Source organism: Rhinolophus sinicus, chromosome 4 (genome assembly GCF_057876585.1).
Source record: "Rhinolophus sinicus isolate RSI-liver-muscle chromosome 4, RSI-T2T, whole genome shotgun sequence".
Lineage (NCBI taxonomy): Eukaryota > Metazoa > Chordata > Mammalia > Chiroptera > Rhinolophidae > Rhinolophus > Rhinolophus sinicus.
Genome location: NC_142504.1, coordinates 61,833,714 through 61,849,990, shown reverse-complemented (window position 1 = coordinate 61,849,990; position 16,277 = coordinate 61,833,714). Strand labels below are relative to the sequence as shown.

General features: G+C 39.7%; 1 protein-coding gene and 1 pseudogene across 3 annotated transcripts in view; one reads left to right on the top strand and one right to left on the bottom strand.

The window, feature by feature from the left end:
• The window catches only part of CHST13 (carbohydrate sulfotransferase 13), a 61,085-nt gene that overhangs the window by 39,892 nt on the left and 4,916 nt on the right, over window positions 1–16,277 (top strand). For all 3 annotated transcript variants that reach the window (XM_019719526.3, XM_088797874.1, XM_088797875.1), the window contains one exon: window positions 15,050–15,132. In XM_019719526.3, coding sequence (XP_019575085.3) covers window positions 15,050–15,132 — 83 coding nt within the window. The remainder of the gene's footprint in view (window positions 1–15,049; window positions 15,133–16,277) is intronic.
• Window positions 4,408–4,779, bottom strand: LOC148758390 (large ribosomal subunit protein eL43 pseudogene; annotated as a pseudogene).

Genomic DNA, 16,277 nt, shown 5'->3' with positions numbered 1-16,277 from the left:
TCAATTACAGTTTACATTCAATATTAGTTTCAGGTGTATAGCATAGTGGTTAGACATCTGTATAACTTAAGAAAGGATCCCTCCACTCCCAAGAAGCCTAGTACCCACCTGGCACCATACATAATTATTACAATATTATTGACTATATTCCTTATGCTGTACTTTACATTCCCGTGACTATTTTATAACTGCCAATTTGTACATTTTTTCTTCAGCTAAGACAGCAGATGATTTATTGTGTACTTTACATTCAGCCACAACTGAGAACAGAACTAGTCCAGAATGTCTCAGGTCCTGAGCAAAGGACTGTTTTTTGTATGAGCAAGGTGGGTCTCTCAAAAGGTGATTGCTGAGATCAGATGGCGATAGATGTTCTAGATCCACTGAGAAGTTCTACACAGTAGGCATGCTGTCCAACAATTTGTACCAGTGTCCCTGGCCTCTGGCTTTCCTCATTTCTGTTCCTGTGGCTTCCACACGCTAGCAGTTTACTTGGACCTCTGCTTCATCTTTTTACTTTTGTACTTCAACCTGCAGTCACTTCTTCCTCCACTTGACTCTCATGGAGTGGATGTTTCTAAGATGATGCTCAGGCTGAGAGGGAATTTGTACTTCTTAATCCCTTCAACTTTTTCATCCAGCCCCCCAACTCCCTCCCATCTGGCAATGGTCAATTTGTTCTATCTATGAGTCTGTTTCTGTTTTGTTTGTTTGTTTTGTTTTTTAGATTCCACATATGGTATTTGTCTTTCTGTGTGTAACTTATTTCACTCAGCATAATAGTCTCTAGGTCCATCTGTGTTGTTGCAAATGGCAAGATTTCATTCATTTTATGGCCGAGTAATATTGCATTGTATATATGTACATCTTCTTTATCCATTTGTCTATTGATGGATACTTAGGTTGCTTCCCTATCTTGGCTATTGTACCTAATACTGCAATGAACATAGGGGTGCATATGTCTTTTCAAATTAGTGTTTTGGATTTCTTTGGATAAATATCCAGAGTGGAATTGCTGGGTCATAAAGTACTTCTATTTTTAATTTTTGAGGAACTTCCAAACAATTTTCCATAGTGGCCGCACCAATTTACTATCCCACCAACAGTGCATGAGAGCTCCCTTTTCTCCACATCCTCACCAACACTTGTTTGTTGATTTATTGATGATAGCCATTCTGTAAAGTTTGAGGCGATATCTCATTGTGGTTAATGTGCATTTCTCTGATGATTAGTGATGTTGAGCATCTTTGCATATGTCTATTGGCCACCTGTATGTCCTCTTTGGAGAAATCTCTGCTCAGGTGCTCTGACCATTTTTCAATTGAATTTGTGTGTGTAAGTTGCATGAGCTCCTTATAAATTTTTTATATTAACCCCTTATTGGATGTATCATTAGCAAATATCTTCTCTCATTCAGTAGTTAGTCTTTTTGTTTTATTGATGGTTTCCTTCTGTGCAAAACTCTTTAGTTTGGTGCAGTTGTATTTGTTTATTTTTTCTTTTGTTTCCCTTGTCCAAGGAGATATAGCCAGAAAGGTATTGCTAAGAGCGATGTCATGGAATCTACTGCCTATGTTTTCTTCTAGCAGTTTTACGGTTTCAGGTCTTACATTTAAGTCTAATCCATTTTGAGTTTGCTCTTATATATGGTGTAAGAAAGTTATCCAGTTTCATTCCTTTGCATATGTCTGTCCAGTTTTCACAACCCCATATATTCAATAGACTGTCATCACTCTATTGTATATTCTTGTCTCCTTTGTCATAGATTGGCTATCTAGGTGTGGATTTATTTCTGAGTTCTCTATTCTGTTTCATTGATCTATGTGTCTCTTTTTATGCCAGTATCATGCTGTTTTGATGACTATGGCCTTGTAGTATTGTTTGATATCAAGTAGTGTGATACCTCCAACTTTGTTCTTCTTTCTTAAGGCTGCTGTGACTACTCGACGTCTTTTATGGTTCCATATAAATTTTAGGATTATTTATTCTAGTTCTGTGAAAAATACCATTGGTATTTTGTTTGAGATTACATTGAATCTATAGATTGCTTTGGGTAGTATGGACATTTTAACTATGTTAATTCTTCCTATCCATGAACATGGTATATGCTTCCATTTGTATCTTCTTCAATTTCTTTCCTCATTGTCTTATAATTTTCCAAGTACAGGTCTTTTACCTCTGGTTAAATTTATTTCTAGGTATTTTTTTTATTAACACAATTGTAAATGGGATTGTTTTCTTAATTTCTCTTTCTGATAGTTTGTTACTGGTGTACAAAAATACAACTGATTTCTGAATGTTAATTTTGTATCCTACTTTTCTTAATTCGTTTTTCAGTTCTAATAATTTTTTTGGTTCAATCTCTAGGGTTCTCTCTATATAGTATCATATTATCTGCAAATAATGTTTTACATCTTCCCTTCAAATTTGTATGCATTTTTATTTTTTTCTTGTCCAATTGTTGTGGCTAGGACTTCCAAAACAATGTTGAATAAAAGTGGTGAAAATGGACATCCCTATCTTGTTCCTGATCTTAAAGAAAACACTTTTAGCTATTCACCATTGAGTATGATGTTAGCAGTGGATTTGTCATATATGGCCTTTGTTATGTTAAGTTCCCTCTATTCCCACTTTGCTAAGAATATCTATCTATCTATCTATCTATCTATCTATCTATCTATCTATCATCTATCTGTGGTCTGACAATGAAGTTCGTGAATTTGCTGCAACGATGTTGCTAACCTTTTTTTTTTAATATCAGAGGGATTATTCATTATGAATTTGTACCAACTGGACAAACAGTTAACCAAGTTTACTACTTGGAACTGCTGAAAGGATGCGTGAAAAAGTTAGATGACCTGAACTTTTTGCCAATAATTCATGGTTCTTGCATCATGGCTATGCACCAGCTCACACGGCACTGTCTGTGAGGGAGTTTTTAGCCAGTAAACAAATAACTGCATTGAAACAACCTCCCTACTCACCTATCTAGCTCCCAATGACTTCTTTATTTACCCAAAGATAAAGGAAATATTGAAAGGAAGACATTTGGCTGACATTCAGGACATCACGGGTAATATGACGACAGCTATGATGGCCATTGCAGAAAGAGTTCCAAAATTGCTTTGAAGGGTGCTGGCATCGGTGCATCGTTTCCCATGGGGAGTACTTCGAAGGTGACCATAGTGATATTCAGCAATGAGATACGTAGCACTTTTTCTAGGATGAAATTGTGTGTGTGTGTGTGTGTGTGTGTGTGTGTGTGTGTGTATGTATAATAGATGTTTGATTTTGTCAATTCCTTTTTCTACTTTTTTTTATGTGATCATACGATTTTTATCTTTCATTTTGTTTATGTGGTGTATCACGTTGATTTGTGGATATTGAACCAATCTTGCATCTCAGGTGTGTATGATCCCACTTGATAATGGTGTATGATCTTTTAAAAGTATTGCTGAATTGAGTTTGCTAATACTTTGTTGCGGATTTTTGTATCTATGTTCATCAGGAATATTGGCCTATAATTTGTTTGTGGGGTTTTTTCTGTAATGTCTTTGGTTTTGGAATCATGATAATGCTGACCTCATAAAATGAGCTTGTGGGTCTTCCCTCCTCTTGACTTGTTTTTAATAATTTAAAAAGAATACATGTTAATTCTTCTTTAATTGTTTGGTAAAATTCACCTGTGAAGCCATCTCATCCAGTTTTTTTATTACTGATTTGATTTTTTTGTTTGTTAGTAGTTATAGGTCTGTTTAGATTTTCTGTTTCTTCTTGATTCAGTTTTGGAAGACTGTATGTTTCTAGAAATTTATCTATTTCTTCCAGGTTGTCCAGTTTGTTGGCATATATTTTTCATCGTATTTTTAAAAATAATTTTTTGTATTTCTGTAGTCAGTTATCATTTCTCCTCTCTCATTTCTGATTTTATTTATTTGGGTCCTCTTTTTTTCTTGATGAGGTTGCTTAAAGGTTTATCAATTTTGTTTATCTATTTAAAGAAACAGATCTTGGTTTCATTGATTTTTTTTTTTTTTTTTTTGTATTTCTTTTTTATACTCTTTCATTTTTTTTTTTTTTTTCCTGCTCTGGTCTTTATTATTTCTTCCTTCTACTCATTTTGGGCTTTGATTATTCTCCTTTTTCTAGTTCCTTTAGGTGTAAGGTTAGATTGTTTATTTGAGATTTTTCTTGTTTCTTGAGCTAGGCTTGTATTGCTAAGAATTTCCCTCTCAGAACTGCTTCCATGTGTCCCATAGAGTTTGAGTCATTGTGTTTTCATTTTAACTTGTCTTTTTGGTTTCTTCCTTGATCTCATTGTTAACACATTCATTGTTTAGTATCATGTTATTTAGCCTCCATATGTTTGTATGTTTAAAAAAAAAAACCAGGTAAACTTGGTTGTACTTTTGTTGTTGTTGTTGTTACATAAATTAACCCATTTATTCTAGGCTAGCAAGGTTTCAATTGTGGGGCTTCTACTGGTCTTTCAATTCCTTCAGTCTTCTGATGGCAGACTTTACTGTGACAACAGAAGTGGTGTTGTAGGTCCAGGCACCACCAGCTACTGTTTTCATGCAAGAACCACAGTGCCAGATCCCCACAGCTCATCTCTTCATCTTGGTTTTGCCACAGAAGGACTTGGCATGCTGGCTGATTTCAATTTTCTTCACCATTTTCCTGAGGGAGGCGCCATAACAGGTCCCATATTTACCGACGATTCCGACCTTCTTCGCGTGTTTAGCCATGTCACTGCAAACCCGTACTTTTAAGTACTTGCTTTTCATCACTTTCAGTATTTTGGCTGGTTCCTTCTGGCCTGCAAAGTTTCTGTTGAGAAATCAGCTGACAATCTTATGGGAATTCCTCTGTAGGTAACTAACTGCGTTTCTCTTACTGCTTTTAAGATTTCTCTCTTTAATCTTTGGCATTTTAACTGTGATGCATCTTGTTGTGGGTCTCTTTGTGTTCATCGTGTTTGGGACATTCTGTGCTGCCTGGACTTGTATATCTATTTCTTTCACAAGGTTAGAAAAGTTTTCAGTCATTATTTCTTCAGAAGGGTTTTCAATTCTTCACTCACTCTCTCTTATCCTTCTGGTACCCCATGATATGAATGTTTGTATACTTTGTGTTAAGAGACCCAGAGGTCTCTTAAACTATCCTCACTTTTTAAATTTTTTCTTTTTACTGTTCTGATTGGGTGTCTTCTGCTACCTGTCTTCCAAATTGCTGATTTGATCCTCTGCTTCATCAAATCTACTGATGATTCCCTCTAACGTATTCTTCACTGCAATTATTGTAGTAATTTCTGACTGATTCTTTTTAATGTTTTCTATCTCCATTTTATGTTTCCTATCTCTTTTTGTTTGTTTGTTTGTTTCCCATGTCTTTGTTGAAGTTCTCACTCAGTTTATCTACTCTCTTCCCATAAGTTCAATGAGCATTCTTATAACCAGTGTTTTGAACTCTACATCTGGTAGATTCCTTGTCTCCATTTCATTTAATTCTTTTTCTGTGGTTTTGTCTGGTTCTTTTATGTAGGGACATGTTTCTCTGTCCCCTCATTTTGGCTGCCTCTCTGTGTTTGTTTTTATGTATTAGGTACATCTGCTACGTCTCCCAGTCTTGGCAGGATGGCCTTATTACCGTGTTTCCCTGAAAATAAGACCTAGTCAGACTGTCAGCTCTAATGCGTCTTTTGGAGCAAAAATTAATATAAGACCTGGTACTATTATATTACATATTTATTATATTATATTATATTATATTATATTATATTATATTATATTATATTATATTATATTATAAAGACCTGGTCTTATATAAAAATAAGACTAGGTCTTATATTGATTTTTGCTCCAAAAGACGCATTAGAGCTGATGGTCCAGCTAGGTCTTATTTTCAGGGAAACATTTTAGTAGGTGTCTTGTAGGACCCAGTGTCATTCCCTGGTCACCTGAGCCAGGTGCTCCAGGGGTGTCACTTGTGTGGGTTTTTTGTGCTTTCCTGCTGTGGTTTAACCTTGATTGCTGTTGGTACATCAGTGGGTGGGACTGAGTACAACAGACAAGCTGTTGTGCGTGGGCTGACCCCACAAAGAGGGATTCACTTTAGCCAGGCTCTGGTGCCTGCCATGTCTGTCCTTCGGGTATGTTGTTTGTGGCACTAATGGGGTGGTGCTCTGGTGTGGTCTGGAGCCAACCACCAGGTGTGTTGGTTCTGGGGCTTTGGGGAGGATCTCTGGTGCAGGCCAAGTTCAGGCACGGTCTGTATCCAGCCTGGGGCCACCTATTAGGAGCTACAAAATTATGTGTGGTGGACACCTGCCTGTGCTGGGCTTGGAGGCATCTGGGACTGGTTATGCTCTGAATCAAGGCCAGCTGCTTCTAGTTCCAGGCTTGGGGCCACTTAGCAAAATGTACAGGGTAGGCTGAGGCCAACTACTGCTGGTTTGGGGTTCATGGGCCTTTGATTTTGGAAAGTCTGCAGCATGGGCTGAGGCCTGTTGCTTGTGAGGAACAGCACTAAAAGAGGTTGGGACTGGTGTGTGAGTTCGGTGGGGTGGGGGTGGGGTGTCACAGGGAATCATCAGGGTGGGGTGAGAATGGTGTTAGCCAGGTTGATGGAGACTCAGATTTGGCACCTGCCTGCACCTGCAGGCTGGGAGTTGGGGAGGGCTCAACAAAGGAACACTGGCACCTGCCAGCACTTCTTTCCCAGAGGGAGCTGACCCTCCAGCCCTTGCCCTGCAGCCAGACAATTCAGTTCCTCCCCATATGTCACTGGCACATTTCAAGCAGCTGTCCCTTTGCTGGAGCTTAGGACGAGTGTTTCTGAGCAAGTGAGTTTGTGATCAGGCCCTTTAAGAGGACACTTGTGTCTATAGCAGCCCTCCATCTTACCTGGACAGAGTCCCCACTGATTTTCATTGCCAGCTGTTGTGGTGACTCTTCCTGAAACTGGCTCCAGTCTGGGGAGCCTGGTGTGGGGCTGGGACACCTCATTCCTTAGTGGGGACATCCATAGCCAAGATATCCCTCCTGATTCTTAACCACCACACGTGGGTGTGGGACCAGCTTGTTTTACATTTCCACCCCACCTCCCAGTCTCAATGTGGCTTCTTCTTTATATCTGTGAGAAATTTTCTAAAAATTTATAACTCAGTCTCTTTTTATACATCTGTTTAGATTTTCTATTTTTTCTTGAATCAATTTTAGGAATTTGTGTCTTTCTAGGAATTTTTCCATTTCATACAGGTTATACAATTCACTGATGCACAAGTGTTCATCTTATAATCCTTTCTTGTTTCTGTAAGGTCCAGTACTAATGTCTCTTTTTTTAAAAAAAAATAAAGTTTATTGGGGTGAAATTGTTAGTGAAGTTACATAGGTTTCAGGTGTACAATTCTGTGATACATCATCTACATGTCAGATTGTGTGTTCACCACCTGGAGTCAGTTCTCCTTCCATCATCATATAGTTGATCCCTTTTAACCTCATCTACCACCCCCTCCCCCCACCCTCTGGTAACCAGTAAACTATTGTCTGTGTCTATGAGTTTTTGTTTCTTCATTTGTTTGTCTTGTTCCTTTCTTGTTTTCAGTTTTCAATACCGCATATCAGTGAAATCATACAGTTCTTGACTTTTTCTTTAATGTCTCATTTTCATTTCTGTTTTTAGTAATTTGAGACTTCATGCTTTTCTTCTTCACCAATTTAGTTAAAGATTTGCCAATTTTGGTGACTTTGTAAAGATTATGTTATACTTTATTTGTTTATTAATAATTTTAGTCATATTTAAGAAAAATTTGATCAAGGTCTTTAACCTTTACTTACTAAGTTGATTATATTACTAAGAATATATTCATAATTATTAAATATGTTTAACACATTTTGAGTAAAACAATAAACTTAGCAGGCTGAGCTCTTGGTGGTTTTAGGAAGATTGAAGAATGTGGCACTGAGACAGAGAGACAGCATCTCTGCCTTCAGAAGTGTCCAGTCTAATTGATGTCATCAAAATGGCGGCCTGAGGTGAGCCTCTGTAAAGCTCCCCTGGAATTTACAACTAATCGAAGAACAATAACTCCACAAAGAACTCCCTGCACAGCAGACAGGCAAGACAAAGAGGCCCACTACTGAATTCACCAAAAGGTGGCCGAATCGAGCGAGCAGGGGAGGGGGGAAGGGAGAAATGCGGAGACAGAGCCGCAGGGGTGCAGGACGCAGACCTAGCTCAGTGCTCCGAGCTCCCTGCATCCCAGAACTACCTCAGATGCAGGAGAGGGAAGAACTCGGACTGCTAGTGCTCCGCTTATGGCCCACAGGGCTGAGGGGGCAGCATATAACATGGATAAACCCAACGCTCACGGCAGAGACCTCAGAGAAAAGACTGAAGGAAGAAGGCTGAAAACGGTAGTTTAAGCCCTCACTGCCGAGCAGAGAATGGAAGCCTTAGGCACTGAGACAAGCCACCCCCTGCCTACCCTCCCAGAGCTTGCCCCACCCCCACCGACCCAGTGCTAGAAGCGGAACAGTAGCAGTGTCAGATCAAAAGAACAGAATATTTGCTGTTCTGAGAACTGTGGACTGTAGACACAGATTCGCAGCACAACTAGTTCCAACAAAGGGGATGGAGCTGTGGAAGCAGGACCGGATGTGGTGGTGGTCGCTGCCATTGCTCTGGGCCACTTCTCACAACTCATCCCGCCCCTGGCCCCACCTATCTAGGAGGATCCCTGCAGGAGTAAACAGAACTGCTGAAACATACGGGCTCCGAATCTGGTGCAGGAAGAGCTTTGAAACTTCAAAAGCTCTCCGCATACCACCGGGACACTGCACCCTGTGACCCAGGCGAACTATTAACAGAGAAGAACCCCGTCTCCCAGGGAATCCCCCCATTGTGTGAGAAGCAGGACTAGAGCAGAGAAAACATAGCACTACCCTGTGAGAGAGAAGAAAAAGGCTGCAGTCGAAGAGAAAATAAAACATTCTACTAACAAGTACTGGAAAACAAAAGAAAGACCTCTTCCTATCAACCTGTGGCAAAAGCCACTCCCATAGATGTCTAGGAAGGGAAATAATAAATCAGTAGTTGCCATGAATAACCAAGGCAACAAGACAGCTCACAAAAAGGTGAAAAGTCTCCAGAAAAGGAACTTAAAGATATGGAAATATGTGACTTAAATGACAGAGAATTCAAGATTGCAGTATTGAAAAAAACTCAACGAGATGCAAGAAAACACAGAAAGGCAGTTTAATGAACTCAGAAACACAATCAAAGAACAACATGAGCATTTTATGAAAGAGATTGAAATTTTAAAGAAGAACCAAATAGAATTTCTGGAGATTAAGCACTCAGTAGAAGAAATTAAGAATGAAATAGCCAATTTAGGTAGTAGAGTTGACCACATGGAGGAAAGAATCAGTGACATCGAAGATAGAAACCTGGAAGTTACACAGATGGAAGAAGAAAAAGACTTGAGACTTAAAAGAAATAACAGAACTCTACAAGAACTTTCTGACTCCATCAGAAAGAGCAATATAATAATAATGAGCATACCAGAAGGAGAAGAAAGAGAGAAGGGAACAGAGAATATATTCAAACAAATTGTTGATGAGAACTTCCCAAACTTGTGGACAGAACTGGATCCTCAAATCCAAGAAGCAAATAGAACACCTAACTACCTCAATCCCAACAGCCCTTCTCCAAGGCACATTGTATTGAAGCTGTCTAACATCAACGACAAAGAAAGAATCCTCAAGGCAGCCAGGGAAAAGTAGATGGTAACCTACAAAGGAAAGCCCATTAGATTATCATCAGATTTTTCAGCAGAAACTCTACAAGCCAGGAGGGAGTGGGACCAAATATTCAAACTATTGAAAGAGAGAAATTATAAGAGAAGAATAATATATCCAGCAAAGATATCCTTTAGATATGAAGGAGGAATAAAGACCTTCCAGACATACAGAACCTGAGGGAATTTTCTAATACACGACCTGCACTACAAGAAATACTAAAGGAGGCTATTCGACCACCATCAACAGGGACAATTTGTGGCAACCAAAACATAAAAAGGGGGAGAGTAAAGGCCTGAACCGGAATATGGGAATGGACAAAGTAAGCGTGCTGAAGAAAATGGAATACTCTAAATATCAAACTTTCTTTTACATAAACTTAAGGGTAACCACTCAAAAAAAATCCAGAACTGAAATATATACTGAAATAAAAGAAGAAACAGAGGGAAACATCATAGAATACCACCACACAGAAATAATAGACAACAACAAAAAGGCAAAGAAACAATGGAGACACAGCCTTACCAGAAAACTAAAGATAGAATGACAGGACATCCTCACATATCAATAATCACCCTAAATGTAAATGGACTAAACTCACCAATAAAAAGGCACAGAGGAGCAGATTGGATCAAAAAACTAAACCCAACCATATGCTGTCTCCAAGAGACACATCTCAGCTACAAGGACAAGCACAGACTAAAAGTGAAAGGGTGGAAATTGACACTCTAAGCAAATGGTATCCAGAGGAAATCAGGTGTAGCCATACTGATATCAGATGAAATAGACTTCAGGGTGAAAAAGATAACAAAGGGACAAAGATGGACATTTCATAACGGTAAAGGGGACTATACAACAAAAAGACTTAACAGTCATCAATATCTATGCCCCCAATCAGGGAGCACCACAATATACCAAGCAACTACTAACAGAACTAAAGAGAGAAATTGACCAAAACACAATTATACTAGGGGACTTAAATACATCATTGACAGCTGTGAATAGATCATCCAAACAGAAAATAAATAACGAAATAGTAGCCCTAAATGACACATTAGATGAAATGGACATAATTGACATATATAGAGCACTTCATCCTAAAACATCAGACTATACATTTTTTTCCAGTGTACATGTAATATTCTCAAGGATAGACCATATATTGGGACATAAACTCAGCCTCAGTAAATTTAAGAAGATTGAAATCATACCAAGCATATTCTCTGATCACAAGGCTTTGAAATTGGATATCAACTGCAAAAAGAAAGCAGGAAAAAAAAATACATGGGGATTAAACAACATACTTTTAAAGAATGCCTGGGTCCAAGAACAAGTTAGAGGAGAGATCAAAAGATACATAGAAACAAATGACAATGAAAACACATCCTACCAAAATTTTGGGGATGCAGCGAAAGCAGTTTTAAGAGGGAGATTTATATCATTAATTAACAGGCCTATCTCAAGAAACAAGAAAAAGCCCAAATAAATAACCTCACGTTACACCTTAAAGAACTAGAAAAAGAAGAACAAATGAAACCCAAGGTCAGCAGAAGAAAGGAAATAACAAAAATCAGAGCAGAACTAAATGAAATAGAGAACAAAAAGACAATAGAAAAAATTAATGTGACAAAGAGCTGGTTCTTTGAAAAGATTAACAAAATTGACAAACCCTTGGCTAGACTCACTAAGATAAAAAGAGAGAAGACAATAATTAACAAAATCAAAAATGAAAAAGGGAAGTTATCACGGACACCACAGAAATACAAAGGATCATCCAAGAATACTATGAAGGACTATATGCCACCAAATTCAATAACCTAGAAGAAATGGACAAGTTCTTAGAAACACATAACCTTCCAAGGCTGAACCATGAAGAACTGGAAAATCTAAACAGACCGATCACCAGTAACAAAACTGAATTAGTCATGCAAAACCTTCCCAAAAGCAAAAGTCCTGGACCAGATGGCTTCACTAGTGAATTCTACCAAACCTTCAAAGAGGATCTAATAACAATCCTGCTCAAACTCTTCCAAAAAATTGAAGAAGAGACAGTACGCCCTAACTGATTTTATGAGGCCAGCATTACCCTGATACCAAAACCTGGTAAGGACAACACAGAAAAGAAAACTACAGACCAATATCTCTGATGAATACAGATGCAAAAATGCTAAACAAAATTCGAGCAAATCGAATACAACAATGCATTAAAAAGATTATTCATCACGGCCAACTGGGGTTCATCCCCCGGAGCACAAAAATGGTTCAACATCTGCAAATCCATCAATGTGATACATCACATAAACAAAATGAAGGACAAAAATCATACGATTATATCAATTGATGCAGAAAAAGCATTTGATACAACATCCATTTTTGATTAAAACACTTAATAAAATGGGTATAGAAGGAAAATACCTTAACATACTAAAGGCCATATATGACAAGCCCTCTGCTAATCTCATAATTAATGGTGAAAAACTGAAGCCCTTTGCTCTACGTTCAGGAACACGACAGGGCTGTCCACTATCACCTCTGCTTTTCAACATAGTGTTGGAAGTCCTCACCAGAGCAATTGGGCAAGAGAAAGAAATAAAAGACATCCAAATTGGGGATGAAGAAGTTAAATTGTCACTCTTTGCAGATGAGATGATGCTATATATAGAAAACCCTAAAGACTCCACCAAAAAGCTATTAAAAACAATCAACGAATACAGTAAAGTTGCCGGCTACAAAATCAATGTACAAAAGTCCATTGCATTCCTATATACTAACAATGGAATCTCAGAAAAAGAAATACAAAAAACAATTCCTTTTGCAATTGCAGCAAAAAGAATAAAATACCTAGGAATAAACTTAACCAAGGATGTGAAGGACATATATGCTGAAAACTATGACATTTTTTAAAGAAATTGAAGAAGACACAAAGAAATGGATAGACATTCCGTGCTCATGGATTGGAAGAATCAACATAGTTAAAATGGCCATATTACCCAAAGCAATATACAGATTTAATGTAATCCCCATCATAATCCCAATGGCATTTTTTAAAGAAATAGAAAAAAAATCATCAGATTTGTTTGGAACCACAAAAGACCCCGAATAGCCAAAGCAATCTTAAGAAAAAAGAACAATAATGGAGGTATCACACTCCCTGACTTTAGCTTGTACTACAGGGCTACAATAATCAAAACAGCATGGTATTGGCAGAAAAACAGACACATAGACCAATGGATTAGAATTGAGAACCCAGTAATAAAACCACATAAATATGGACAGATAATTTTTGCCAAAGAAGCTAAAAACATACAATGGAGGAAAGACAGCCTCTTCAATAAATGGTGCTGGGAGAATTGGATAGCCACGTGCAAAAGAATGAAACTGGTCTGCTGTCACCCTATACCAAAATTAATTCAAAATGGATCAAATTCTTAAGCATAAGACCTGACACAATAAACTGCATAGAAGAAAACATAGGTACCAATCTTATGTACTTTGGGTTCAAAGAGCATTTCATAAATTTTACTCCAAAGGCGATGGAAGTGAAAGCTAAAATAAACAAATGGGACTATATGAAACTTAAAAGCTTCTGCACAACAAAAGAAACCATTGACAAAATAAAGAGGCCACCAACTGAATGGGAGAAGATTTTTGCAAATAGTGCCTCCGATAAGGGGCTAATATCCAGAATATAAAAGGAACTCATGAAACTCAACAACAAAAAAACAAACAACCCAATTGAAAAATGGGCAGAGGACCTGAAGAGCCGTTTCTCCAAAGAGGACATACAAATGGCAAATAGACATATGAAAAAATGCTCAACATCACTAATCATCAGAGAAATGCAAATAAAAACCACAATGAGATATCACCTCACCCCAGTCAGAATGGCTATCATCAACAAGACAAATAGTAACAAGTTTTGGAGAGGCTGTGGAGAAAAAGGAACCCTCATACACTGTTGGTGGGAATGCAGAGTGGTGCAGCCATTATGGAAGGCAGTGTGGAGGTTCCTCAAAAAAGTACAAATAGAATTACCATATGACCCAGCAATCCCTCTCCTGGGTATCTACCCAAAAAATCTGAAAACATTTATCCATGAAGACACGTGTGCTCCAATGTTCATTGCAGCTTGTTTACGGTGGCCAAGACATGGAAACAACCAAAATGTCCTTCAATAGATGAATGGATAAAGAAGTTGTGGTATATATACACAGTGGAATACTATTCAGCGGTAAGAAAAGATGATATAGGAACATTTGTGACAACATGGATGGATCTTGAGAGTGTAATGCTGAGCGAAATAAGTCAGACAGAAAAAGCAGGGAACCATGTGATTTCACTGATATGTGGTATATAAATCAAAAACAAGAAAAACAAGACAAACAAATGAGGAACAGAAACTCATAGACACAGACAATAGTTTAGTGGTTACCAGAGGGTAAGAGGGGTGGGGGGTGGGAGATGAGGGTAAGGGGGATCAAATATATGGTGATGGAAGGAGAACTGACTCTGGGTGGTGAACACACAATGGGATTTATAGATGATGTAATACAGAATTGTACACCTGAAATCTATGTAATTTTACTAACAATTGTCACCCCAATAAATTAAAAAAATAAATAAAATAAAATAACAAAGAAGTGTCCAGTCTATGACACAGCTAAAGCTGTATTTACCATGAGGAGGCATGTGTACTGCCAGGGGAAGTAAAGTCTACTGTAGGAGTTCACAGTGTATCATTTGACCTGAGAGCTGTTACCCAGAGAGTCTACAGCCTGGCTATGCCACCTCCACTGCTGTTCAGCCCTTTCTGGCTACCTATACCCAGGATCTGGGAGGCTGGGCAGATAGCTTGTTTAGCCTCTCCTTAGTCATGGGGCTGGCAGGGGTGGGTCATGAGATGATGGCAGATTGGGTTGGGTGAGGTTTGGTGGTGAGGCCTTTCTCAGAGGGCTCTGAGCTAGGTACCACCTTCCTTCTCATTCACTCCTGCCTGGCACCCTCCAACTCTGGAGGGTAAAGCATGAGGGCAAGAGTGACACCAAGCACCCTGCCTGGTGGATTAGGGGCCCTGTCAGTGCTCCCCTGCACTCCACCAAACACTGCCCTATCCCCAGGCAGGCAAGACACAGGAGGGAAACTGAATGCCAGAAGTGGATTAATGTGCTCTAGGTGAGTTGGCCAAGCCTTCACACAGTGCCAAAGCCAGTTCATCTGATGCAGGGATGACACCTCTGTATGCTCCACAGAATCTGAAAACAGTGCCCTGGGCTCTGGCTGGCTTGATGGAAAGAAGAGGAGTCCCCTGCAGATGCTCTATGACCTGAACAAGGTAGGTGGACAGACCCCCCACCCTGGGACCCCTACCTCTGCCTCCAGACATGGGAACCTTAGAGCCCCAATGTAGACCTGCTGTCAGGGGACTGGAACCCACACTGGGCATAGAGAGGCTTCCTCTGCAAATCCAGGCTCTGTTCAGAGAATGAGAATGCCTGGGGATGTGACAAGGGAAAAATTTGGGAGCAAGCTGAGAGAGCTGGGGTCTCCACCCCCTCTACCCATCCATCATCCACCCAGTAATAGTTTGGGGCCACTCAGTGCCAGGCACTGTTCTGTGTGTTGCAAATATGAGAGTGAAAACGACCATGAGCCTGCCCTCAGGTAGTTGACAGTCTAATGGGGAGACACTAATTAAGTGAACCTCCAAATTTAGTACCAACTGCAATAGGTAAACACACCGGGAGCCCTTGCCTCGCCTGTTCTCAAGCAATGGACTAGGTGGCTCACTGATTCGTGAACTCCACTTCTGATGTTGGCCCCACTGGGAGCACACACTGCCCTAAATACACACATGGTTGTACCCCACTTAGAGCCATACCTCCTGGCTCACATACACCCCAACAGGCACACTCAGAGGCACCCATTCAGGCAGCATGTGTTGAGTACCTACTGCATGCAGGCTGTGCTCAGGAAACTGTGAATCCAGCCACAAGCAGTTTGGCTGGGTCCCTGTCCTTGTGCAGCTGACAGTCCTGTGGAGAGGAAGACATCATCTGATCACCACCTGCACTAACCTGTGACTGACTCATGTCTAAAGAGGAAGTACAAAGTGCAATGAAAACTCTACCAGGTGGGTCCTAGTTTAGATAGGTGAGAAGGACCCTCTCTGAGAAAGGTACATTGCAGCTGAGACCTGCAGAGGAAGAATTAAGAAGCAAACAGTAGGGGCCAAGCACCTGGAGGTGAGCAGAGGACAAAAGAGGGTATGGGAGGTGAGCCAGGCCCGCTGCCTGTTGTGGCCCAGCAGGAGAACAAAGGTAATAGGGAGCCATGGAGTGTTTTAAGCCAGGGAGAATGACCAGACTAGGGTTGGGAAAGTGGCTGCTCATTGAATCCCCGAGGACTGAGCCAAAGGGGCATGTGGAGCTCATCTGGCCTATACCCTTCAGTTGCAGGTGGGAAGGCCTTGATTCATAG